General features: G+C 54.1%; 1 protein-coding gene across 1 annotated transcript; it reads left to right on the top strand.

Moving 5' to 3' along the window:
- The first annotated feature begins 18,551 nt into the window (after positions 1–18,551).
- On the top strand, positions 18,552–26,427 carry LOC542313 (phosphohexose isomerase 1). Its single transcript, NM_001111898.2, has 24 exons — positions 18,552–18,867; positions 19,089–19,155; positions 19,251–19,327; positions 19,420–19,501; positions 19,595–19,642; positions 19,902–20,057; positions 20,137–20,233; positions 20,323–20,365; positions 20,801–20,868; positions 20,963–21,047; positions 21,128–21,176; positions 22,523–22,595; positions 22,672–22,732; positions 23,563–23,629; positions 23,710–23,766; positions 23,873–23,926; positions 24,025–24,153; positions 24,956–25,019; positions 25,125–25,198; positions 25,284–25,337; positions 25,449–25,517; positions 25,628–25,717; positions 25,861–25,968; positions 26,076–26,427. The coding sequence occupies exons 2-24, from the start codon at positions 19,105–19,107 to the stop codon at positions 26,121–26,123; spliced, it is 1,704 nt and encodes a 567-aa protein (NP_001105368.1). The 5' UTR covers positions 18,552–18,867; positions 19,089–19,104; the 3' UTR covers positions 26,124–26,427.
- Positions 26,428–26,506: the final 79 nt, after the last annotated feature.

The following is a 26,506-nucleotide window of genomic DNA, read 5'->3' on the forward strand; positions in this document are numbered from 1 at the left end:
TGTCCCAATTAATGGTTAATCATTAGGATAAAGTTAATGTTATGGGAACCCTAATTGAGATAAATAAAAGATGGTAGACTTTAATAAAAGTTGGAGCACTTAAGTTTATGGATTTAAACACTTAAGTTTAGTAACTTAAAACCATGTAATAATTTAATCCCACCACTGACTTGAACCTGATTAGTGGATAATGAATCACTTTGTACAGTCCTCTACCCCAGACCTAGGGAACACCAGAATGCCTACCCCTTTTCAAACTATGAACTTGTGATCTCTCTGCTGCATATGGTTGGCATGTTGCTTTTGTTTGTTATCTTCCCAAGTGCATAGTGTGAATGATTACTTTACGTAGACAACGAGCAGTCTGTGTTTCCCGAGGAGGTTGCAGAGGAAGTCCTTGATCAGCAGTTTGGTGAAGGCAAGTGTCCTCTGTCCCACTATGTCCTATTCATTTATAACTTACTACCCCGCATTACTTACTTGAAACCTAAGGATTGACTAGCTTTACACTTTACTTTGTCCTTGATGACCTTATGGGCTAGTATGGTTAGCACTCTACTATTGCTTTAACATAATCAATGAACATGATGTGACTATTTATGATACTGTTATCCTGATGATGTTGATGATCTTGTGATACTCTAGGGGGCTCAGGCTGTTTCCTGAGTACCTCTCCGTAAGGACTGGTTCGTTGAGAGACCACCCGGGATAACAGTGCAACCATGAGGGTGAAATGGGATGCCCTTAGCCGATTAATTAGATGAACTAGAGGTGTAGTTGCTTAGCCGTCGTGCCGTCAATGGGGTCCAGGCACAGTGCTTGCTCTGCCGAGGCTGAGTGCCGAGGTTCTTTCGTTTTGCTCTTTGTTAGTCACTCTCCTGCGGGGAGGGGTACTGTGTTTATCAAACTGGAGAAACCTAACGGGCAGCTATGATCTCTAGGGAATCTTTGTAAAAGCTACGTAGTGATGCCCTGCCGGACCACCTAGGTAGTGGTCAATGGGGATTAGCTCTCCCCGGGTAGAAAGGGAATCATGACTCATGGGTAAAGTGTGCAACCTCTGCAGAGGGTAGTGAAACTGATATATCAGCCGTGCTCACGGTTAAGAGCAGCCTTGGGATCCTCTTTGATTAGAGATACAGATGGTTCGAGATACAATGACTATGATATGGTTTCGGTTCGACTATGATGATGATGTTCCTCAATGAGGAAATGGTTACGAGTTGGTTAATGCTAAAATCTGGCTTCTACTAATGATAAATACTTGACCAACTAAAAGCAACTGCTTGAGCCTAACCCCACATAAAGCTAGTCCACCTCAGCCAAACGGGACATTTGCTGAGTACGTTGATGTGTACTCATCCTTGCTTTACCACAAAACACCAGGTTGTCCGCATTGTAATCACTGCTCAGGAGAAGGCGAAGCCGTGGAAGGAGACTTCCAGGAGTTCCAAGACTACGACGAATTCTAGGTGTGGGTTGGCGGCAACCCCCAGTCAGCTGCCTGTGGAGGCCTTATCTTTACTGCGTTTCGCTAGTACTTTGATTTACCTGTTAAGACGATGACTATGTGGATGTCTATGACTCTGTGATGTAATAAGTTAATACTCTTTTATGTTATCATTCGAGCATTGTGCGATGATGTTCATTTATGTAATCGCTGTGTACGTGAGTTCTGATCCTGGCACGTACATAGTTCGCATTCGGTTTGCCTTCCAAAACCGGGTGTGACACATGCCCGGCATACCGAGGGATGTCGCCGAGCACTCGCTGGATATTCGGGCCGGAGCCCGACCCGTCAGGCAGCCTCTGCGCCGATTTGACGAGGAGAAGCGTAGAGCGATTGGCGAAGAGATCCACAAGCTAATGGCAGCAGGGTTCATCAAAGAGGTATTCCATCCCGAATGGCTTGCCAACCCTGTGCTTGTGAGGAAGAAAGGGGGGAAATGGCGGATGTGTGTAGACTACACTGGTCTCAACAAAGCATGCCCGAAGGTTCCCTACCCTCTGCCTCGCATCGACCAAATCATGGATTCCACCGCTGGGTGCGAAACCCTGTCCTTCCTCGATGCCTACTCAGGGTATCACCAGATCCGGATGAAAGAGTCCGACCAGCTCGCGACTTCTTTCATCACGCCGTTCGGCATGTACTGCTATGTCACCATGCCGTTCGGATTGAGGAATGCGGGCGCGACGTACCAGCGGTGCATGAACCATGTGTTCGGCGAACACATCGGTCGCACAGTCGAGGCCTACGTCGATGACATCGTAGTCAAGACAAGGAAGGCTTCCGACCTCCTCTCCGACCTTGAAGTGACATTCCGGTGTCTCAAGGCGAAAGGAGTCAAGCTTAATCCTGAGAAGTGTGTCTTCGGGGTCCCCCGAGGCATGCTCCTAGGGTTCATCGTCTCCGAGCGAGGCATCGAAGCCAACCCAGAGAAGATCGCGGCCATCACCAGCATGGGACCCATCAAGGACTTAAAAGGGGTACAGAGGGTCATGGGATGCCTCGCGGCCTTGAGCCGCTTCATCTCACGCCTCGGCGAAAGAGGTCTGCCTCTGTACCGCCTCTTAAGGAAGGCCGAGTGTTTCGCTTGGACCCCTGAGGCCGAGGAAGCCCTCGGCAACCTGAAGGCGCTCCTTACAAAGGCGCCTGTCTTGGTGCCCCCGGCGGACGGAGAAGCCCTCTTGGTCTACGTCGCCGTGACCACTCAGGTGGTTAGCGCCGCGATTGTGGTCGAAAGGCAAGAGGAAGGGCATGCATTGCCCGTTCAGAGGTCGGTCTACTTCATCAGCGAAGTGCTGTCCGAGACTAAGATCCGCTACCCACAAGTTCAAAAGCTGCTGTATGCTGTGATCCTGACGAGGCGGAAGCTGCGACACTACTTCGAGTCTCATCCGGTAACTGTGGTGTCATCCTTCCCCCTGGGGGAGATCATCCAGTGCCGAGAGGCCTCGGGCAGGATCGCAAAGTGGGCGGTGGAAATCATGGGCGAAACGATCTCGTTCGCCCCTCGGAAGGCCATCAAGTCCCAGGTGTTGGCGGATTTCGTGGCCGAATGGGTCGACACCCAGCTGCCAACGACTCCGATCCAACCGGAGCTCTGGACCATGTTTTTCGACGGGTCGCTGATGAAGACGGGGGCCGGCGCGGGCCTGCTCTTCATCTCGCCCCTCGGAAAGCACTTGCGCTACGTGCTGCGCCTCCATTTCCCGGCGTCCAACAATGTGGCCGAGTACGAAGCTCTGGTCAACGGATTGCGGATCGCCATCGAGCTAGGGGTCAGACGCCTCGACGCCCGTGGTGATTCGCAGCTCATCATCGACCAAGTCATGAAGAACTCCCACTGCCGCGACCCGAAGATGGAGGCCTACTGCGACGAGGTTCGGCGCCTGGAAGACAAGTTCTTCGGGCTCGAGCTCAACCACATCGCTCGGCGCTACAACGAAACCGCAGACGAGCTGGCTAAGATAGCCTCGGGGCGAACGACAGTCCCCCCGGACGTCTTCTCCCGGGATCTGCATCAACCCTCCGTCAAGCTCGACGACGCGCCCGAGCCCGAGGTACCCCCGGCTCAGCCCGAGGTACCCTCGGCTCAGCCCGAGGTACCCTCGGCACAGCCCGAGGTACCCTCGGCCCCCGAGGGCGGGGCACTGAACATCGAGGAAGGGCAGAGCGGGGCCACGCCAGATCAAGATTGGCAGGCCCCGTACCTGCAATATCTCCGCCGAGGAGAGCTACCCCTCGACCAAGCCGAGGCTCGGCGGGTAGCGCGACGCGCCAAGTCATTCGTCTTGCTGGCGACGAAGAGGAGCTCTACCATCGCAGCCCCTCGGGCATCCTCCAGCGATGCATCTCCATCGCCGAAGGTCGGGAACTGCTGCAAGAAATACACTCGGGGGCTTGCGGCCACCACGCAGCGCCCCGAGCCCTTGTCGGAAATGCTTTCCGGCAAGGCTTCTACTGGCCAACGGTGGTGGCTGACGCCACTAGGATTGTCCGCACCTGCGAAGGGTGCCAATTCTACGCGAAGCGGACACACCTGCCCGCTCAGGCTCTACAGTCAATACCCATCACCTGGCCCTTCGCTGTATGGGGTCTGGACCTCGTCGGTCCCTTGCAGAAGGCGCCCGGGGGCTACACGCACCTGCTGGTCGCCATCGACAAATTCTCCAAGTGGATCGAGGTCCGACCTCTGAACAGCATCAGGTCCGAGCAGGCGGTGGCATTCTTCACCAACATCATCCATCGCTTCAGGGTCCCGAACTCCATCATCACCGACAACGGCACCCAGTTCACCGGCAAAAAATTCTTGGATTTTTGCGAGGATCACCATATCCGGGTGGACTGGGCCGCCGTGGCTCATCCGATGTCGAATGGGCAAGTAGAGCGTGCCAACGGCATGATTCTACAAGGGCTCAAGCCTCGAATCTACAACGACCTCAACAAGTTCGGCAAGCGATGGATGAAGGAACTCCCCTCGGTGGTCTGGAGCCTAAGGACGACGCCGAGTCGTGCCACGGGCTTCACGCCGTTTTTCCTGGTCTACGGGGCTGAAGCTATCTTGCCCACTGACCTGGAATACGGCTCCCCGAGGGCGAGGGCCTACACCGAACAAAGCAACCAAGCTAGCCGAGAGGAATCGCTGGACCAGCTGGAGGAAGCTCGGGACAGGGCCTTACTACACTCGGCGCGGTACCAACAGTCCCTGCGACGCTACCACGCCCGAGGGGTCCGGTCCCGAGAACTCCAGGTGGGCGATCTGGTGCTCCGGCTGCGGCAAGACGCCCGAGGGAGGCACAAGCTCACGCCCCCCTGGGAAGGGCCATTCGTCATCGCCAAAGTTCTGAAGCCCGGAACATACAAGCTGGCCAACAATCAAGGCGAAATCTACGGCAACGCTTGGAACATCAAACAGCTACGTCGCTTCTACCCTTAAGATGTTTTCAAGTTGTTCATATACCTCGCACCTACGCAAAGTTTAGTCGTCAAGGAAGGGTCGGCCTAGCCTCGGCAAAGCCCGACCCTCCCTCGGGGGCTAAAAGGGGGGAGACCCCCTCTGCGTCGAATTTTTCCTCGAAAAAGGATCTCTTTTTAGCAGGATTTCTTTCGTGCTTCTTGACTACTTCGAAAAGCGGATCCTGGAAACGACGGAGTACACGTAAGCAGCCAAGGCTGACCGAGCCGAGGGACTCCTACGCCTCCGGGACACGGATACCTCACTCATCACCTTCTGCGATAAGTAACTTGCGCTCGGATAAAGCGACCCCGTGGACCGAACAAGTCTTCACGATTCGGAAGTTCTCCTGCCGAAGCAGTCCTTCAAGCTTTCTCGACTGAGTCGGGGACAGGGCCTCATGGACGGGTGAAAGTACGCGTAAGCGGCAAGGCCGACCGAGCCGAGGGATTCCCACGCCTCTGGGATACGGATACCTCACTCGTCCCTTCCGCGAAAAACAACTCTCGCTCACACAAACATCCCTGTTACCGACAGAGTCCAGATGCTCGAAACAAGAGGAAAAAAGGCGCAGCTTCGCAAGCGCGGCGAGGGTGTGTTTTTTCTGGCCTCGGCGGCCGCAGAAAGCACACGCTACAAGATGATCTGATCCTACAGGCTCGGGTCTTCACGCTGAAGGGAGCCATAGCACCCTCGGCATCGACGACGTCTTCAGCAAAGTCCGACCCAGCCTCGGGCGGCGACGCGATCCAGGGACTCCTCCGGGAATCCGGCCCGAGCAGGCGGCTCAACCGGTTACCCCCGGGGCCTCGGTCAACCGGCTTCCAAGGGCGCCAGCCCGACCCGAGGCCTCAACTGATCGACTTTGGCGTCGGCTCCGCTGACGGACAACACGACTAGGCTCCGGCCAACCAGGTTCCCATTCTCGAGCCAACTCCGCCTCTGTTCATACTGATATCGCTACCCCTGGCCTCGGTCCACCGAAGGGCGGCCGAGGGATCTCTTTAACTAAGCTAGAGGAGCCCCAGACAACAAGGCCAAACGGGCCGAGAGATTCCTACGCCTCCGGGATACGGATACCTCACCCGTCACCTTAACACGGGGCGACTCATGCTTGGTAAAGCGGTTCAGATAACCAACAGGCGAGACTTAGTGCTCGAAAATGAGGAAAAAACACGGCTCCGTGCCGAAATTACATACATGTTCAGGCCCCGACAGCCACAATGAACAGAAAACACTGGCATTCGAAGTGCCATTACGAACGGAACTCCGGTTCCCCTCTCCGCAGGTACGAACGACCCCATTCCATGGGGAAGGCCTGCGGAGCAACAGAAGACCGACGGCCGGCTCGCCGCCGCCCATCCTGACTACGGCGACAGTGGGTCGGCGCTGCCGCGATCTTGCCCTCGCCCCCGCCGACGCTCGAGGGGCGAGGACAGGCACGCCGGCGCGGTGGCCCGGGGCGCGGGTGGTGGCAGTGATCCCGTCGGTGACGGGGACTTCTCGAGCCGCCTCCGCCTCGGCGCCGATGGCGGGGACACCAGCCCCCCGGCAGATCCCCGCTCAAATCCTCCCAAACGAGTGGGGCGCCGGCCTCCGCGCAAGGGCGCCGTCCCGATGCAAAAGCAGGACCACCCCAGAACACGAACGCCGCCCTAACGGCGCGCGGAATCATGGGTGGTCCTCCCGTGCACACGATGCGGCGGTCACCCTCCGGCAGGAGGGGCCGCCGGAAGCCCGGCCAACGACTCCGACACGCTGGAGGTGACGACGCCCGCCGTCGATCAGCCCCACGTTGTCTAAGTCCGCGCCGTCCGCAGGGCCAGCGAGCGCCTCCACCCCCAAACGCCGCGGGAAAGGGCGACCCGCGGACCCTCGCGGAAGGAAGAGCGCCGGCTCAGCATGGCTCCCGCCCCAGCGGGGATGATGAACATCCTTGAAGCTGAGGGTGGGACCAAGATCGCAGCCCGGCTTGCTCTTCCCCACCCAGAAACCGGCGGTCACCGTCCTGGGTGATCGACGGCATGGGGGTACGGCCGGGCCGGCTGATGAAAATCCTTGAAGCCGAACGATGGCTGAGAGGTACCAACTCCCATGGAGTTGCGTTCCTCCAACGAGGAGGCGAAAAGGCGGCGGGTACCCCCCATCCGGGGGCTTGGAAGATGGGAAGACACGACGCTTAAGGGAGTAAGAAGACATGGTTGCCTTCCGAAAAGAGTCTCCCTCCTTTTAAAGGCAACTCTCCCTACGTGCGCCCCCAGGCGCCACAGGCTGAGTCTTCTCCAACACGCTCCAAGGCCCTCCCCTGCGACTCGGGGGCTGGGTTCCGCATGTCATGCAAGCCGGCTCAGGGCAGAAGAAGCCAAACCGCCGCGCGTGGTGCGCACGACCGTCCAGCGGTTACAAGCGACCCCCCATTTTCGCCCAGACCAACGGGCAGAAGGGGCGGGCAGCCATGCAGGCGGCATGCAACCGCGCCAGGTGGACGCGCTTCTCCAACTTCTGACACGTCAGCTTGGGAACCCAGGCCCACGCGTCGAGCAACCGGCGCGCCAGTTGCTGCATGCAAGCAACCGCACCGCTACTTGTGCCACCATCGCGCCTCTTCGGTTGCGGAGCCAATGCCGCGACTCGAGGCAACCCAACAACACCAGCCTGGCGCGTCGGTCAAAGCGACCGAAAGTGGGCCGGCAGTAATAGCGGTGGCAGGCGGGCGGGCGCAGCGGTCACGTCGTCAGCCAGGCTCACGTCCCATCCCGGGACAGCAAGAGAGCCTCCTCTCACGGCGTGGAAACGGTGCACCCGTGACCCGTTCCTCGAACGGATCGCACACGCGCAACGGCCGCCCCGCCAACCACTCGCCCCGTCGCATTTACTCCGCGGCGGGACAGGCGGCGTCTCTGACGGAAGGAGCGCGCGACGCTTCACCTTCGCCATAATAACCGCGTCAGAAAAGGTACGCCACGTCGTCCGATTTCGTATCCTTTTCCGTTTTCCTCTTTCTCTATCTCTTGCAACAGGGACCGGGAAAGGGGGATGCCCCGAAAGGGATCCTTCTCCGCGAAGGAACCGGGCTTCGAGCCCCCCACTACTGATCAGGGGTTCGAAGGCTGGCCCTCCGAAGGGTTCAACAGCCGCCTCAGATCGCGTGGGCCCGACACCCACTACTGGTCAGGGGTTCGAAGGCCAGCCCCCCGAAGGGTTCCATGGCCGCCTCAGGCTACTCGGGCTCCGCGTCCATTACTGATCAGGGGTTCGAAGGCTGGCCCCCGAAGGGTTCACAGTCGCCTCAGACACCGAGCGAGGGATGACCAGGGGTACGTTCGATACATAACCGATGCTCGAGCTGCGCTCCCGAGGTACCCTAGGACATTTCCGAGACCAGCGGGAACGATCTTGTAACGGAATCCCATCGGAGGGAGGCATCGAGCCCTCGGACCCCGTCGCCAGGGGACCGGGTCCGGCAAATCACCCGCAGGTACTTTTGGGCGTGCCTCTGGGCCCCTAGCCGACCCCCAACGAACGGGGCACGGACGTCCACTCGGATTACCCGCTTGCAGCTCACCGGAGACACCATGTTCGGTGCCCATCGAGGGTAACATGGCGCACTCCCCCCCTCCTCCTTGCGGAAAGGCGACGTAGGGGCGTATGTAAAAAGTCGAGTCTGTCCCTGATCGTCCTCTCGCCCTGTGCGGAGGCTCGGGGGCTGCTCTCGCAAAAACCGGCTTCGGCCAAATCGTTGACAGCGTCAACATACCAGCCCGAGAGCTTGGGCCCCGACCGTGCACCCGGGCTACGGCCAGTTCGCATGAGGGAACGACCAGGCCAGCCGAAGCGTTATGCGAGGTATTAAGACCTCGAAGGAGTGTAACCACTCCTCCGAGGCCTCGGGGGCTACACCCGGCGGGTGCGCTCGCGCGCACCCGCCGGAACGAAAGGCAACCGAGAAAGGCTGGTCCCCTTACAAAAAAGTGCGACAAAAGCCTCCAAGCGAGTGCTAACACTCCCTTCGAGGCTCGGGGGCTACTGTCGGGGACCATAATTAGGGGTACCCTCAAGACGCCTAATTCTCAGCTGGTAACCCCCATCAGCATAAAGCTGCAAAGGCCTGATGGGTACGATTAAGTCAGGGATCAGTCCACACGAGTGACTCGATCATGCTTCACCCGAGCCTAGCCTCGGCCAAGGGCAGCCGACCTCGAGAGACTTCCGTCTCGCCCGAGGCCCCCTTTTTATGGCGGACACATCACCGGCTCGCCCGAGGCCTTGGCTTCGCTCAGAAGCAACCTTGACTAAATCGCCACACCGACTGACCAAATTGCAGGGGCATTTAACGCAAAGGTGGCCTGACACCTTTATCCTGACACGCGCCCCCGGCAGAGCCGAAGTGACCGCCGTCACTCCACCGCTCCACTAACCAGTCTGACAGAGGGACAGCGCCGCCTGCGCCACTCCGACTGCAGCACCACTCGACAGAGTGAGTCTGACCGGCAGTCAGGTCTTGACAAAGGCGCCACGGCGAACTCCGCTCCGCCCGACCCCAGGGCTCGGACTCGGGCTAAGACCCGGAAGACGGCGAACTCCGCTCCGCCCGACCCCAGGGCTCGGACTCGGGCTAAGACCCGGAAGACGGCGAACTCCGCTCCGCCCGACCCCAGGGCTCGGACTCGGGCTAAGACCCGGAAGACGGCGAACTCCGCTCCGCCCGACCCCAGGGCTCGGACTCGGGCTAAGACCCGGAAGACGGCGAACTCCGCTCCGCCCGACCCCAGGGCTCGGACTCGGGCTAAGACCCGGAAGACGGCGAACTCCGCTCCGCCCGACCCCAGGGCTCGGACTCGGGCTAAGACCCAGAAGACGACGAAACTCCGCCTCGCCCGACCCCAGGGCTCGGACTTCGCCTCGGCCGAACGACTTCCGCCTCGCCCGACCCCATGGCTCGGGCTCGGCCACGACAACAGAAGACAGACTCGACCTCGGCTTCGGAGGAACCCCCACGTCGCCCTGCCTAGGGCACAGACCGCCACGTCAACAGGAAGCGCCATCATCATCCTACCCCGAATCGACTCGGGTCACGGAGAACAAGACCGGCGTTCCATCCGGCCAGCTCCGCCAGAGGGGCAATGATGGCGCCCCACAAGCTCTATGACGACGGCGGCCCCCAGCTCTCTTACGGAAGCAGAACGACGTCAGCAGGGACTCGACCGCTCCAACAGCTGTCCCTCCGCCAGGCTCCGCCGCACCTCCGACAGCCACGACATCACACCAGCAGGGTGCCCAGATCTCTCCGGCTGCCACATTGGCATGTACCTAGGGCGCTAGCTCTCCCTCCGCTAGACACGTAGCGCTCTGCTACACCCCCCATTGTACACCTGGATCCTCTCCTTACGACTATAAAAGGAAGGACCAGGGCCTTCTCAGAGAAGGTTGGCCGCGCGGGACCGAGGACGGGACAGGCGCTCTCTTGGGGCCGCTCGCTTCCCTCACCCGCGTGGACGCTTTTAACCCCCCTACTGCAAGCGCACCCGACCTGGGCGCGGGACGAACACGAAGGCCGCGGGACTTCCACCTCTCTCACGCTCGACTCCGGCCACCTCGCCTCTCCCCCCTTCGCGCTCGCCCACGCGCTCGACCCATCTGGGCTGGGGCACGCAGCACACTCACTCGTCGGCTTAGGGACCCCCCTGTCTCGAAACGCCGACAGCACCCTTCGCAGGTGCGGACAATCCTAGTGGCGTCAGCCACCGCCGTTGGCCAGTAGAAGCCTTGCCGGAAAGCATTTCCGACAAGGGCTCGGGGCGCTGCGTGGTGGCCGCAAGCCCCCGAGTGTATTTCTTGCAGCAGTTCCCGACCTTCGGCGATGGAGATGCATCGCTGGAGGATGCCCGAGGGGCTGCGATGGTAGAGCTCCTCTTCGTCGCCCAGCAAGATGAATGACTTGGCGCGTCGCGCTACCCGCCGAGCCTCGGCTTGGTCGAGGGGTAGCTCTCCTCGGCGGAGATATTGCAGGTACGGGGCCTGCCAATCTTGATCTGGCGTGGCCCCGCTCTGCCCTTCCTCGATGTTCAGTGCCCCGCCCTCGGGGGCCGAGGGTACCTCGGGCTGTGCCGAGGGTACCTCGGGCTGAGCCGAGGGTACCTCGGGCTGAGCCGGGGGTACCTCGGGCTCGGGCGCGTCGTCGAGCTTGACGGAGGGTTGATGCAGATCCCGGGAGAAGACGTCCGGGGGGACTGTCGTTCGCCCCGAGGCTATCTTAGCCAGCTCGTCTGCGGTTTCGTTGTAGCGCCGAGCGATGTGGTTGAGCTCGAGCCCGAAGAACTTGTCTTCCAGGTGCCGAACCTCGTCGCAGTAGGCCTCCATCTTCGGGTCGCGGCAGTGGGAGTTCTTCATGACTTGGTCGATGACGAGCTGCGAATCACCGCGGGCGTCGAGGCGTCTGACCCCTAGCTCGATGGCGATCCGCAATCCGTTGACCAGAGCTTCGTACTCAGCCACATTGTTGGACGCCGGGAAATGGAGGCGCAGCACGTAGCGCAAGTGCTTTCCGAGGGGCGAGATGAAGAGCAGGCCCGCGCCGGCCCCCGTCTTCATCAGCGACCCGTCGAAAAACATGGTCCAGAGCTCCGGTTGGATCGGAGTCGTTGGCAGCTGGGTGTCGACCCATTCGGCCACGAAATCCGCCAACACCTGGGACTTGATGGCCTTCCGAGGGGCGAACGAGATCGTTTCGCCCATGATTTCCACCGCCCACTTTGCGATCCTGCCCGAGGCCTCTCGGCACTGGATGATCTCCCCCAGGGGGAAGGATGACACCACAGTTACCGGATGAGACTCGAAGTAGTGTCGCAGCTTCCGCCTCGTCAGGATCACAGCATACAGCAGCTTTTGAACTTGTGGGTAGCGGATCTTAGTCTCGGACAGCACTTCGCTGATGAAGTAGACCGGCCTCTGAACGGGCAATGCATGCCCTTCCTCTTGCCTTTCGACCACAATCGCGGCGCTAACCACCTGAGTGGTCGCGGCGATGTAGACCAAGAGGGCTTCTCCGTCCGCCGGGGGCACCAAGACAGGCGCCTTTGTAAGGAGCGCCTTCAGGTTGCCGAGGGCTTCCTCGGCCTCAGGGGTCCAAGCGAAACACTCGGCCTTCCTTAAGAGGCGGTACAGAGGCAGACCTCTTTCGCCGAGGCGTGAGATGAAGCGGCTCAAGGCCGCGAGGCATCCCATGACCCTCTGTACCCCTTTTAAGTCCTTGATGGGTCCCATGCTGGTGATGGCCGCGATCTTCTCCGGGTTGGCTTCGATGCCTCGCTCGGAGACGATGAACCCTAGGAGCATGCCTCGGGGGACCCCGAAGACACACTTCTCAGGATTAAGCTTGACTCCTTTCGCCTTGAGACACCGGAATGTCACTTCAAGGTCGGAGAGGAGGTCGGAAGCCTTCCTTGTCTTGACTACGATGTCATCGACGTAGGCCTCGACTGTGCGACCGATGTGTTCGCCGAACACATGGTTCATGCACCGTTGGTACGTCGCGCCCGCATTCCTCAATCCGAACGGCATGGTGACATAGCAGTACATGCCGAACGGCGTGATGAAAGAAGTCGCGAGCTGGTCGGACTCTTTCATCCGGATCTGGTGATACCCTGAGTAGGCATCGAGGAAGGACAGGGTTTCGCACCCAGCGGTGGAATCCACGATTTGGTCGATGCGAGGCAGAGGGTAGGGAACCTTCGGGCATGCTTTGTTGAGACCGGTGTAGTCTACACACATCCGCCATTTCCCCCCTTTCTTCCTCACAAGCACAGGGTTGGCAAGCCATTCGGGATGGAATACCTCTTTGATGAACCCTGCTGCCATTAGCTTGTGGATCTCTTCGCCAATCGCTCTGCGCTTCTCCTCGTCGAATCGGCGCAGAGGCTGCCTGACGGGTCGGGCTCCGGCCCGAATATCCAGCGAGTGCTCGGCGACATCCCTCGGTATGCCGGGCATGTCCGAGGGACTCCACGCAAAGACGTCGGCGTTTGCGCGGAGAAAGTCGACGAGCACTGCTTCCTATTTGGGGTCGAGCCCGGAACCGATCCGGACTTGCTTGGTGGTGTCGCCACTGGGGTCGAGAGGGACGGCCTTGACCGTCTCCGCTGGCTCGAAGTTGCCGGCGTGGCGCTTCACGTCTGGCACCTCCTTGGAGAGGTTCTCCAGGTCGGCGATGAGGGCCTCGGACTCGGCGAGGGCCTCGGCGTACTCCATGCACTCCACGTCGCATTCGAACGCGTGTTTGTACGTGGGGCCGACGGTGATGACCCCGTTGGGGCCCGGCATCTTGAGCTTCAGGTAGGTGTAGTTGGGGACGGCCATGAACTTCGCGTAGCATGGCCTCCCTAGCACGGCGTGGTAGGTCCCTCGGAACCCGACCACCTCGAACGTCAGGGTCTCCCTTCGGAAGTTGGAGGGTGTCCCGAAGCAGACGGGGAGGTCGAGTCGCCCGAGGGGCTGGACGCGCTTCCCAGGGATGATCCCGTGGAAGGGCGCAGCGCCTGCTCGGACGGAGGACAGATCGACGCGCAGGAGCTTGAGGGTCTCGGCGTAGATGATGTTGAGGCAGCTGCCCCCATCCATCAGGACCTTGGTGAGCCTGACATCGCCGACAACGGGGTCGACGACGAGCGGGTATTTCCCCGGGCTCGGCACATGATCGGGGTGGTCGGCCTGGTCGAAAGTGATGGGCTTGTCGGACCAGTCTAGGAAGACTGGCGCCGCCACCTTTACCGAGCAGACCTCCCGGCGCTCTTGCTTGCGGTGCCGAGCCGAGGTATTCGCCGCATGCCCTCCATAGATCATGAAGCAGTCGCGGACCTCGGGGAATTCTCCTGCTAGGTGATCTTCGTTCTTGTCGTCGTCGCGGGCCCTGCCACCCTCGGCGGGTGGCCCGGCCCTGTGGAAGTGACGCCGAAGCATAACGCACTCCTCGAGGGTGTGCTTGACGGGCCCCTGATGGTAGGGGCACGGCTCCTTGAGCATCTTGTCGAAGAGGTTCGCACCTCCGGGGGGCTTCCGAGGGTTCTTATACTCGGCGGCGGCGACAAGGTCCGCGTCAGCGGCGTCGCGTTTCGATTGCGACTTCTTCTTGCCTTTCTTCTTGGCGCCGCGCGGAGCAGACGCCTCGGGAGCCTCTTCCGATGGGCGGCCCTGGGGCTGCTTGTCTTTTTGGAAGATAGCCTCGACCGCCTCCTGGCCAGAGGCGAACTTGGTGGCGATGTCCATCAGCTCGCTCGCCCTGGTGGGGGTTTTGCGACCCAGCTTGCTCACCAGGTCGCGGCAAGTGGTGCCGGCGAGGAACGCGCCGATGACATCCGAGTCGGTGATGTTGGGCAGCTCGGTGCGCTGCTTCGAGAATCGCCGGATATAGTCCCGGAGCGACTCTCCCGGCTGTTGCCGGCAGCTTCGAAGGTCCCAGGAATTCCCGGGGCGCACGTATGTGCCCTGGAAATTGCCAGCGAAGGCTTGGACCAAGTCGTCCCAGTTGGAGATCTGCCCCGGAGGCAGGTGCTCCAACCAGGCGCGAGCAGTGTCGGAGAGGAACAGGGGGAGGTTACGGATGATGAGGTTGTCGTCGTCCGTTCCACCCAGTTGGCAGGCAAGGCGGTAGTCCGCGAGCCACAGTTCCGGTCTTGTTTCCCCCGAGTACTTTGTGATAGTAGTTGGGGGTCGGAACCGGGTCGGGAATGGCGCCCGTCGGATGGCCCGACTGAAGGCCTGCGGACCGGGTGGTTCGGGCGAGGGACTCCGATCCTCCCCGCTGTCGTAGCGCCCCCCACGCCTGGGGTGGTAGCCTCGGCGCACCCTTTCGTCGAGGTGAGCCCGACGGTCGCGTCGATGGTGCTCGTTGCCGAGGTGGCCCGGGGCCGCAGGCGCGGTGTTGCGCGTGCGCCCGGTGTAGACCGAGGCTTCCCGCATGAATCGGGAAGTCGCGGCATGAGGTTCTGAGGGACAACCTTGCCTTCGGGAGGCAGTGCTCTCGGCCCGCCGGGCCGCAGCGCCTTCCAGGAGATTCTTGAGTTCTCCCTGGATTCGCCGACCCTCGGTGGTTGACGGCTCCGGCATCGCGCGGATGAGCATTGCTGCGGCTGCCAGGTTCTGACCAACCCCGCTGGATGCGGGCGGCGGCCTGATCCTGACATCGTCGGCGACGCGGTGCTAGAGACCTCGGGGCAGGTGACGTATTTCTCCGGCCAGGGGTTGGCCCACCCACGCCTTTCCGACGTCCCGACGGATCGGCTCAAGCGCTCCTGTTCCCTCGTTGAGCCTGGCCTGCGCCTCGCGGACTTGCTCGAGTTGTGGGTCGTAACCCCCCGCCGGAGCGGGGACCACAGCTAGCTCCCGTGGGATGTCGGCGCGAGGCACCGGCCTAGGGAGATCACCGTCCTCCGGCATGCCAAGATGGTTGCCTTCGGAGGGATCCCCTAGCTCGATGTGGAAACATTCGCGGCTTGGGCCGCAGCTCTCGTCGCCAAGGCTGCGGCTTCCATCGGAACAGTCGGATAGGCAGTAGTCACATGCGGTCATGAAGTCCCGCACGGCGCTGGGGTTGCCAAGTTCGGAGAAATCCCAACCGATGCTGGGATCGTCATCTTCCTCGGACCCAGAGGGCCCGTAGGTCGAGACGTCCGTCAGTCGGTCCCAAGGCGACCGCATACGGAACCTCAGTGGGGTTGCACTCGCCTCAATGAGAGCGCCCGCCAAAACGAGGTCGTTTGGCGGGTTGAGGCCGAGTCGAAATGACGCAAGATGGGAGTTAGTCGTTACCTTTTGGTCGACGAGGAGCGACGTAGTCACATCGGGGACTGGTTGCACCATCATCTCTGGTCCGAGGGCGACGTCCTGCAGGCTTTCCGCGAGCGCGCCGGCGCCGTCTTCTTGCTCGGGGTCAGCGTGCCGCGGGGGGACGGCGCTTGCCTCCGTCTTGAACGCGAGGTCGACGTCCGGCGTGCCTTCCGTCGGGGTGTCGGGGGCGTCGATTTGCTCGACGGCCGACGAAGCGCGGCCTCCCACCTGGCCTTGACGGCCCCGTCTCCTCCTCCGTTGGCGGGGGAGAGAACGGAGCGAGCCCGAATGTTGCCCTTCCACCACGCGGGGAAGGCGTCGTCGATTCCGCCGCCGGCTGGCGGGTTGTCGGCCGCCATTGTCGTAGTCGCGCGGCGGTGGAAGGAGTATCATGTCGTAGCTGCCGTCGAAGGACATGAACTCAAGAGTCCCGAAACGAAGCACCGTCCCGGGGCGGAGAGGTTGCTGGAGACTGCCCATCTGGAGCTTGACGGGGAGCTGTTCGTCAGCACGCAGCAGGCCCCTACCTGGCGCGCCAACTGTCGGCGTTTCGAGACAGGGGGGTCCCTAAGCCGACGAGTGAGTGTGCTGCGTGCCCCAGCCCAGATGGGTCGAGCGCGTGGGCGAGCGCGAAGGGGGGAGAGGCGAGGTGGCCGGAGTCGAGCGTGAGAGAGGTGGAAGTCCCGCGGCCTTCGTGTTCGTCCCGCGCCCAGGTCGGGTGCGCTTGCAGTAGGGGGGTTACAAGCGTCCACGCGGGTGAGGGAAGCGAGCGGCCCCAAGAGAGCGCCTGTCCCGTCCTCGGTCCCGCGCGGCCAACCTTCTCTGAGAAGGCCCTGGTCCTTCCTTTTATAGTCGTAAGGAGAGGATCCAGGTGTACAATGGGGGGTGTAGCAGAGCGCTACGTGTCTAGCGGAGGGAGAGCTAGCGCCCTAGGTACATGCCAATGTGGCAGCCGGAGAGATCTGGGCACCCTGCTGGTGTGATGTCGTGGCTGTCGGAGGTGCGGCGGAGCCTGGCGGAGGGACAGCTGTTGGAGCGGTCGAGTCCCTGCTGACGTCGTTCTGCTTCCGTAAGAGAGCTGGGGGCCGCCGTCGTCATAGAGCTTGTGGGGCGCCATCATTGCCCCTCTGGCGGAGCTGGCCGGATGGAACGCCGGTCTTGTTCTCCGTGACCCGAGTCGATTCGGGGTAGGATGATGATGGCGCTTCCTGTTGACGTGGCGGTCTGTGCCCTAGGCAGGGCGACGTGGGGGTTCCTCCGAAGCCGAGGTCGAGTCTGTCTTCTGTTGCCGTGGCCGAGCCCGAGCCATGGGGTCGGGCGAGGCGGAAGTCGTTCGGCCGAGGCAAAGTCCGAGCCCTGGGGTCGGGCGAGGCGGAGTTTCGTCGTCTTCCGGGTCTTAGCCCGAGTCCGAGCCCTGGGGTCGGGCGGAGCGGAGTTCGCCGTCTTCCGGGTCTTAGCCCGAGTCCGAGCCCTGGGGTCGGGCGGAGCGGAGTTCGCCGTCTTCCGGGTCTTAGCCCGAGTCCGAGCCCTGGGGTCGGGCGGAGCGGAGTTCGCCGTCTTCCGGGTCTTAGCCCGAGTCCGAGCCCTGGGGTCGGGCGGAGCGGAGTTCGCCGTCTTCCGGGTCTTAGCCCGAGTCCGAGCCCTGGGGTCGGGCGGAGCGGAGTTCGCCGTGGCGCCTTTGTCAAGACCTGACTGCTGGTCAGACTCACTCTGTCGAGTGGTGCTGCAGTCGGAGTGGCGCAGGCGGCGCTGTCCCTCTGTCAGACTGGTTAGTGGAGCGGTGGAGTGACGGCGGTCACTTCGGCTCTGCCGGGGGCGCGTGTCAGGATAAAGGTGTCAGGCCACCTTTGCGTTAAATGCCCCTGCAATTTGGTCAGTCGGTGTGGCGATTTAGTCAAGGTTGCTTCTGAGCGAAGCCAAGGCCTCGGGCGAGCCGGTGATGTGTCCGCCATAAAAAGGGGGCCTCGGGCGAGACGGAAGTCTCTCGAGGTCGGCTGCCCTTGGCCGAGGCTAGGCTCGGGTGAAGCATGATCGAGTCACTCGTGTGGACTGATCCCTGACTTAATCGTACCCATCAGGCCTTTGCAGCTTTATGCTGATGGGGGTTACCAGCTGAGAATTAGGCGTCTTGAGGGTACCCCTAATTATGGTCCCCGACATAATTATATGCTAGCACTAATCTTATCATGACAACCACAAATTACAAATAAAATATGTTAATCAGGATCAATATTATCCTAATTAGCATACAAAATATGCACTAATTAATATATTAACACTTATCAAAGTTAACCTTAACATCGTAATCATCAATCATCAAGCAGTAATATAACATACCAATGCTCCTTAATTATTTACTAATGATAAAGCTTAGAAAACATAACGGCAACGACTAATATGCAAGCAGCCATTATATGCAAACATATATTTTGATCTGTTGGATTTAGATCTAACCGTATGTGTAATCGTGGTTTGTTACGGACTTTTTTATAAATCTACACGATGTGGTGGTAAGAGGATTTAAATACTAAATATAATAATGTCGTTAGATCTAAATCTAATAGACCAAAAGACCTGTTTACACGTTTACACATAATATCTGTTTGCATATTAGTCGTTGCCAAACATTTCATAACATATGTTTTTGTGACTGTAATATTCAGCATCTGATAGAACAATTTTTTCTATTAAAAATAACCAAACATCACTTATATCCGCTTATTCATAGAACAACGTCTTGGAACGAAACGAACCCTAAGCAAATCGAGGTCGAGGGGTGGTCCGATCTCGGTGGCTACTGATTGTCGGCCGCCCTTTCCGCGCCGCGGTCTGCGCTTTGGCCGGTCCTGCGGGGCCTTGACGTCCGCCCGGGTCCCCGTCAACCATATCAACTGAATATCCAATTCAAAGGGCGGGGAGCGTACGTGTACCACCACCGTCTTCCGGCCGTCCACCGTTTCCAGCACACAGGGTAAAGGCAAGCAAACGAGCGGCGGGACGGCTAGCCCGCAATACAAAATCCGGAGGAACTCCCAGGAGGCGAAAAGCAGATCCGTCTCCCCCGAGCCCCGACCGGCGATCGCTATCGGTAGGTGTTAACCCGTCCCCCAATCCCCCCTCGCCCCCTCGATCTTTTTGCTCTCTCGGTTTGGTGTGCACCGCGTCACGCCGATCCTCAGCCTGTTGGTTACCATAGCTCGATCGGGAGGTTGCTTGGGTCCGTGTTTCCGATGGGATTGATTGCTGATTAGCGATTCCGTTGTTTCCGCGTGGCTGTTAATTTGGTTTGTCGTCTCTTCGTTGTCGCAGACTTGTAGCGGAAGCCATGGCGTCGGCAGCGCTAATCTGCGGCACGGAGCAGTGGAAGGCCCTCCAGGTGCGTTAACCCGTCGCCGATCGCATTGTGGCGAGTCCTATGATCTGATTAGCTCACCAATCCTTTTTTTTTCTGCTTTCACTCGGTGGATGCAGGCGCACGTCGGCGCGATTCAGAAGACGCACCTGCGCGACCTGATGGCCGACGCCGACCGATGCAAGGCAATGACGGCGTAGGGACTCACGTCTATGCGAATTTCATCTCGTCTCCCGCGTGTGCGTGGATTCTGTTTGCTTACCCGAAGTGAACGGTGTTTGGTTGCAGTGAGTATGAAGGGATCTTTCTGGATTACTCGAGACAGCAGGCGACTGGTGAAACCATGGAGAAGCTCCTTAAATTGGCTGACGTGACTCCTCTGTCGCCTTTTCTTTTTGTGTCATTTTGTGTGTGGGGATTGCGCCTTCCTGTGGTAATTTGGGATCTGTTTGGTTTGTTATAGGCTGCGAAGCTCAAGGAGAAGATTGAGAAGATGTTTAAAGGTGAAAAGGTATGTGTGATGATCTGAAACCGCTGTTCAGTTGCTCCATCACAGACGTAGATTCAGTATGCATTTCTATGTAAAGCGTGATAGAGATGGAACATTGGGTGCTTCCTATTTTATTTGTTAGTTAGCTTGGATATAGTTACTTCATAGATCTTGCCATTTTTTCTGATGCATGATTTTGCACAGAAGTTCCTAAAATGTTCTAGTTGTACAATTAAATTACTCTAATGAATTCGTAACATTAGTTTATCGGTTTTGTCAGATAAATAGCACAGAGAACAGGTCAGTGCTTCATGTAGCTCTGAGGGCTCCAAGAGATGCAGTCATAAACAGTGATGGGGTGAATGTGGTCCCTGAGGTTTGGAGTGTTAAAGATAAAATCAAGCAGTTTTCAGAGACTTTTAGAAGTGGATCATGGGTAAACTTTCGGTGAATTTCTGAACTAATTGAACGTGCCAGAGCTTCAGGATTGACCGCTGGAATTACTTGGGCTGCAGGTTGGAGCAACTGGAAAACCGTTGACAAATGTTGTGTCGGTTGGAATAGGTGGTAGCTTTCTTGGCCCTCTATTTGTGCATACTGCACTCCAGACCGGTAAACTATTTATCTCTACAGTCCTAGGTTCCCTAGGAACTTCTATTCGTTTTAAACTGACATGCTCAGAAAATATTGCCGATCTTCAGATCCAGAAGCAGCAGAATGTGCAAAAGGCCGGCAACTGAGATTGTAAGTGTGTATTTTAAAGCAAGCTCATTATATTGTTTTAAGTGAGCATGGATCTATGTGATTATTTGTAACATCTCTTGTATTGAGCATTAGTTTGATTAAAAGTGAATGGTTTTCTTGTATGTGTCTGTTGTACACTTTTACCTGATGTGTTGACACCTATGCTTCCATGGACTTCACATAATATTGTGTTGATGTTATTAAACTTAACCGAGTCTTAATTTCAGACATCATTAATATCCTATACTTTTCAAGAGCTCCTTTTCCTTGTGCTGAAAACTTCTTTTTCATGGGCCTCTTTTAGATAGTGGAATAAAACAGAGGTCCCAGCCTCTACGCGTTGTGTTGTTTTACTGTGTTATGTCTATGTTTTGTATCATATACATGCAATCTTTATGCTATTCATCCAGTAGTTCATGTTCAATTTTGTACCAGCCTTGCAAATGTTGATCCAGTTGACGTTGCACGAAGCATTAAAGATTTGGATCCAGAAACCACTCTGGGTAATTACCTACCCTCACTTCAACATAGATTCTTTGTATGTAACCAATGAATATCTGCTGAAGATTTTTATATTTCTCATCTAACAACTTGCAGTGGTGGTTGTATCAAAGACATTCACAACAGCGGAAACAATGTTAAATGCTCGAACTCTTAAGGAGTGGATCGTTTCTTCTCTTGGGTTAGTTTAGTACCTCAAAATATTTGCTAACCCATTATCTCAACTTACTGTGATTTGTGTTATAACAATCTTTCATTCAGGCCACAGGCTGTTGCCAAACATATGATTGCTGTCAGCACTAATCTTAAGGTACTTCTGGACCTTCTATTTTCCACCATAAGTTTACTGAACCCATGGTTATTAAAACGACGAAACGTTGAAACACTCATGGGTGGAGTTTTAACTTTTAAATGGTTTAAACAAATTTTAAACGTAGTTTTAAACAACATAGGGAAATTTCAATACATCATAATTTCAGGCAATTATATAAAGTAAAATACCAAACAACCAACATAAGTTCACATAATAATATTGTGCAAAATGACATGTCCACAACCACATTACCACAATAACACAAGTTCAACCAATAGCAAGTCGACAACCGCAAACAAAGTGGAATGAGATGTCTAATAGTCCACAATCACAAACATTGCACAAAAGCAACTAAAGTAGAATGCAATGTCCACAACCACAAGCACACAAGTGTTACTCAAGCACTCAATAACCATCATCCAAATCATCTAAACCAACATCATCATTGTCTTGCTCATCACCACGACCACCACTATTGTTTGTTTCTTCTTCATCATCCATGTCAAGGCCGTCAAGCACAAAATTGCCATCGTCTTCATTCTCATCACCCACATCAAGACCATCTTCATCATCCTCAAGAATTGGCACTTGAGTACCATGAGCTCTCCTAGGAAAGTAGCGGCCTTGAAGTTGTGTAGATGCATCGATGGCATGATCAACATGCTCCCATGTGAAAAGAGGGTCATCCCCAACAACAGATGAATTAGCTAATGGATCAACCCACTCATTGTCCCAATCAAAATCTTCAAGAACCAAAGGATCAAAGTTCTTCCTTTCTTCACGCAATTTTTGGAACCTAGCGGCCATCTTTCTATTGTATGAAACATACACTAAATCATTCAATCTTTTGAGCTCTAGCCTGTTCCTTTTCTTGGTATGCATCTACAAGTTGCAAATAACAATAAATAAAGGAGTAACAACTACAAATTGCATAGTGTAATATGATCGTGTTAGTTAACTTACAAACTGGGCCAAATTTTACAAGCAGGCAACTTAAACGCTCGAAACATGGCGTTTAACTATATATCGCGTTTAAACGTCAAAACGTGACGTTTAAACGTTGTTAAACGACGTTTTACGAGGAAGTGTAAAATGTTTCAGTGTTTCGCTGTTCTATCAGCGTTTTATAGTTTAAATGTCGTTTTAACGTCGTTTTAATAACCATGACTGAACCTCTTCTATGTGAAGATGGATCATATTTAAGATTTGAGTTGAAATGCATGGAATATTTCATATTTGCCACATTATTTAATCTATTAGGATATTTCAAATTTCATATTATTCCTCAAATGTTTTGATTCTGACATGATCAATTTCCTACTGTGCCATTTTTGTTTACAAAGCTTGTGAAGGAGTTTGGAATTGACCCAAACAATGCTTTTGCCTTTTGGGACTGGGTTGGCGGCCGTTATAGTGGTAAGCTATATTTCTGCATATGAAAATTACTGGCATAGCTAGTGATCTATTTCATAACCATAGTTTAATTATGCAGTTTGCAGTGCTGTTGGCGTTCTGCCATTATCTCTTCAGTATGGCTTTCCAATTGTCCAGAAGTATGTTCTCTGAACCTATATTTAGTTATTACATCCTAGTTCTGTCGTTATCTCTTCAGTATGGCTTTTCAGTTGTCCAGAAGTATGCTCTCTGAACCTATATTTAGTTATTACATCCTACTTCGGTAAATTGTAGTATGATGCCACTCAATTTGAATTGGTAATCCTTTTATGCTTTTGAGATAAGAACACAGATCTTAAATGTGAAGTAGAGCAATAGCGTTATTAGAAATTATTGCCATCCTCTAAACAAAATAAAAAGAAACACTGAGGTAAAGGTTACAACCTCTGATCAATGTCTATCACAGTCAACTAAACATTGCAAGTTAAAATAGGATGAGTAGGCATTTGTGACAAGCAAATATGAGAATAGTTTGAGAAATGTGCATCCAAAAGGATCTTGCTCTTTGATTCCTCAAAACAAAGGAACATTCTCTTTCTTTACCTTTGTGATGATAGATGAAGATCCGATCTCATTCTGTGTGGCAAAATGCTAAATATGCATTGTTTCAGGATGTGGGAATTAATGTAGGATCTGAAATCAATGTCCTCTCAAAGCAAACCATCCGAAAGTGGATTGAATAGTTGGTCCTTAAATTTGAAGTTTTGAACCTGAAGTGGACAATATTTTCTTTAAATTTTATTTGGTGCTTTTATGATAATTTAAGAACCCAAACAGGGCCTGGATTAAACCATCAAATACCACAGCCTAATAGCTGTGTCTTTTTGAAACTATCAATGACAATGCTGCAAGCCAGAAAAGATCATTTTCAGAGTAAGACTGAAGATTGCCAGTACTCTCTTAATTATTCTTTTTTTACCTTTTGAAGATTTTTGGAGGGAGCTTCCAGCATTGACAACCACTTCTACTCATCTTCATTTGAGAAAAATATACCTGTAAGTGGGTTTCATGCAGCAGTTAATGATTTTAGATACTCAGCAAAATCAGTGTCACATGTTTTATCATTTATGGGCAGGTACTTCTTGGTTTGCTGAGTGTGTGGAATGTTTCATTTCTTGGTTATCCAGCTAGGGTAAGCAACTATTCCGTTTCTGTTTTTTTTTTTTTGCAGTTACAGATTAGTTGTTATTATGCATCCTGCGCAATCACGGTTTTTGTTTGTTGAATGTGTGTTCTAGGCAATATTGCCATATTCTCAGGCACTTGAGAAGTTGGCACCACATATACAGCAGGTACTTTACTATGTTTTGTTTTAGTACCATCTGGACATTCTGTTTTGGTTATCTTTTAGTCATGACATGCTGACATATGCTTATTATATGTTATAAAGCTTAGCATGGAGAGTAACGGGAAGGGTGTTTCCATTGATGGCGCCCAACTTTCCTTTGAGACAGGTGAAATTGATTTTGGTGAACCTGGAACTAATGGCCAGCACAGCTTCTATCAATTAATCCATCAGGTAATAATATCTCTACCATATATGTGGTGATGTCATGAGTTGCAGTTTTTAGTTGACTAACTTGTACTGCTTGGTCTACATTATGATAGTCTCCCTAAGATGATTTGGAGTTTGTACTGCTTGGTCTACATTATGATAGAGTCTCCCTAAGATGTTAGGGTGGATGTTTCGTCTGCCTAGTGGGGGTGGATGTCACCTAGCTACTCAAGGGCTAGTTTGGGTGGATGTCTTGAATAAGGAGGGGATTTTAGCCCCTCCAATCCCCTCCGGTATTTGGACTCCCAAACTAGCCCCAAGAGTTCGATTCTCACCTTCTACCTACTACCTATTAAAATGTTAGGGTGGATGCTTCGTCCGCCTAGTCAAGGTTGTTTGGATCTACATTATGATGTGCCAGAGAGTCTTATATCATGTATGAGAGAGTATGCCATAGGAAAATTTTACTAATGTTCATAATCTCATAACTGCTGAAATGTCAGTTAGATCTTGATGACATTCAACAATTCCTGATTTGTCATATGTTTGACCTATTCTGTTAGTATCCTGTCTATATTGATATTCTTGTAGCTTTTGCTTGCTTGCATGTTTAAATGTGTCTGTGCTGATTACTTTTAAGTTAGCCAGCACGTTTTTTTCAACCTGTATTGCCGTCTTGTTGATAAATGATAATTTCTGGAAATACTATTGAAGACGGCCAAATTTCTTCAGGCTTCTAAAACATGTGAAACGAACTTTGAGGATAGGTCTTTCCATCTATTGTCAATATGTATATTTATTGACTATGATGTGTTGAAACATTCAGGGAAGGGTTATCCCTTGCGACTTTATTGGTGTTGTTAAAAGTCAGCAGCCTGTTTACTTGAAAGGTATTTCCCTGGTACATCTGTAACTTTCGATGTTCTTGTTGGCATTGCAATAATGTAACTCTACAAATGCATTTTAAAACACTTTACCATATACATCTTTTATAGGGGAAACTGTGAGTAATCATGATGAGCTTATGTCCAATTTCTTTGCCCAACCTGATGCTCTTGCTTATGGAAAGGTACATATTGAATGGCTGGAACAAAGTTTTGTGTATACACTGTTTCGCACAGTTTCTTGCTATCCAACTGACTACTTGTTTTCAGACTCCTGAACAGTTGCACAGTGAGAAAGTTCCAGAAAATCTTATCCCTCATAAGGTTGTGACTGCTCACTTATTATTTAAATTAAACTGATGTCTAAGTATTACACTTAGAGATATATATATGTGTGTCTTCTGATTGAGCCCCCTCGGTTATCCTTTTTAACAGACTTTTAAGGGCAACCGGCCATCACTAAGTTTGCTTCTGCCTACACTATCCGCATATGAGGTTGGACAGGTTAGCCACAACTCAAGAGGACATTATCAATACATCATTTATGCAAGTCGTTCAATCCTCAACAGGATTTTGTGCTCATTTGGGGAATTAACAGTACCTATACTCTTCAGCTTTTATCCATCTATGAGCACCGGATTGCAGTTCAGGGCTTCATATGGGGAATTAACTCATTTGACCAGTGGGGAGTGGAGCTAGGGAAGGTATGTGCATGATGTTCGTCTTGTTCAGTTACATGAACTGGGCCACCATTCTGCAAGTGCCATATAATTTTCTCCCCATGCTGACATGATTGAACTTGGGACCTGATTTTAATTACGTTATCCCTGGAAATTGATGTTTTCAGTCACTCGCTTCTCAAGTGAGGAAACAGCTGCATGGAACCCGGATGGAAGGAAAGCCTGTTGAGGGTTTTAACCACAGCACTTCAAGTTTGCTTGCACGATATCTTGCTGTACGCTCCTTTGCTATGTCATGTCCACTAATGGTCATAATAATAATAAAACCCGTAAAATTCTTAAAGTATCATATCTAAAGTAAAATTCGTCTTTTTTTTTGTAGGTCAAGCCATCCACCCCGTATGATACTACCGTGCTGCCGAAGGTGTAATTACTCAGTTGTTTTTGACATGCCAATTGCTGAGTTCTGACTTGGCAAGGTTGAGCATAAGTCTTTCTTCATTTGGGAGTTATCACAGAGCCAGTTTGGCAGTGCTGTAGTTTTGGTTTTACCTACTCTTTGTAGAAGAAAAGTGAAGAGTGGATATTATGGAACAAAATATATACCTACGGCAGCACGCAGCATGATGAAACATATTTAAAAAATTTGGGTGCTCTACCACATGCCCGTGGAATAAAACGGATGTAAACTCAGTGCACTTATAACACCCTAATTGTGGTTTTGTTTGTGGTTCAAACTTCTATACCGAGGCATCGATCGTGTACCACTGTCCCTTGCGTCCTATTAGCGCCGTGTATTCTTTCGTGCCCTGA

This window comes from Zea mays, chromosome 1 (assembly GCF_902167145.1).
Source record: "Zea mays cultivar B73 chromosome 1, Zm-B73-REFERENCE-NAM-5.0, whole genome shotgun sequence".
In the NCBI taxonomy this organism is placed as follows: domain Eukaryota; kingdom Viridiplantae; phylum Streptophyta; class Magnoliopsida; order Poales; family Poaceae; genus Zea; species Zea mays.

Bases quoted from the DNA above. Each gene is read 5' to 3' on its own strand.
- LOC542313 (NM_001111898.2), top strand. From the start codon at position 19,105: ATGGCGTCGGCAGCGCTAATCTGCGGCACGGAGCAGTGGAAGGCCCTC. The intron at 20,869-20,962 runs GTAATTACCTAC...AACAACTTGCAG, and splicing joins GGATCCAGAAACCACTCTGG to TGGTGGTTGTATCAAAGACA. The intron at 25,199-25,283 runs GTACATATTGAA...ACTTGTTTTCAG, and splicing joins ATGCTCTTGCTTATGGAAAG to ACTCCTGAACAGTTGCACAG.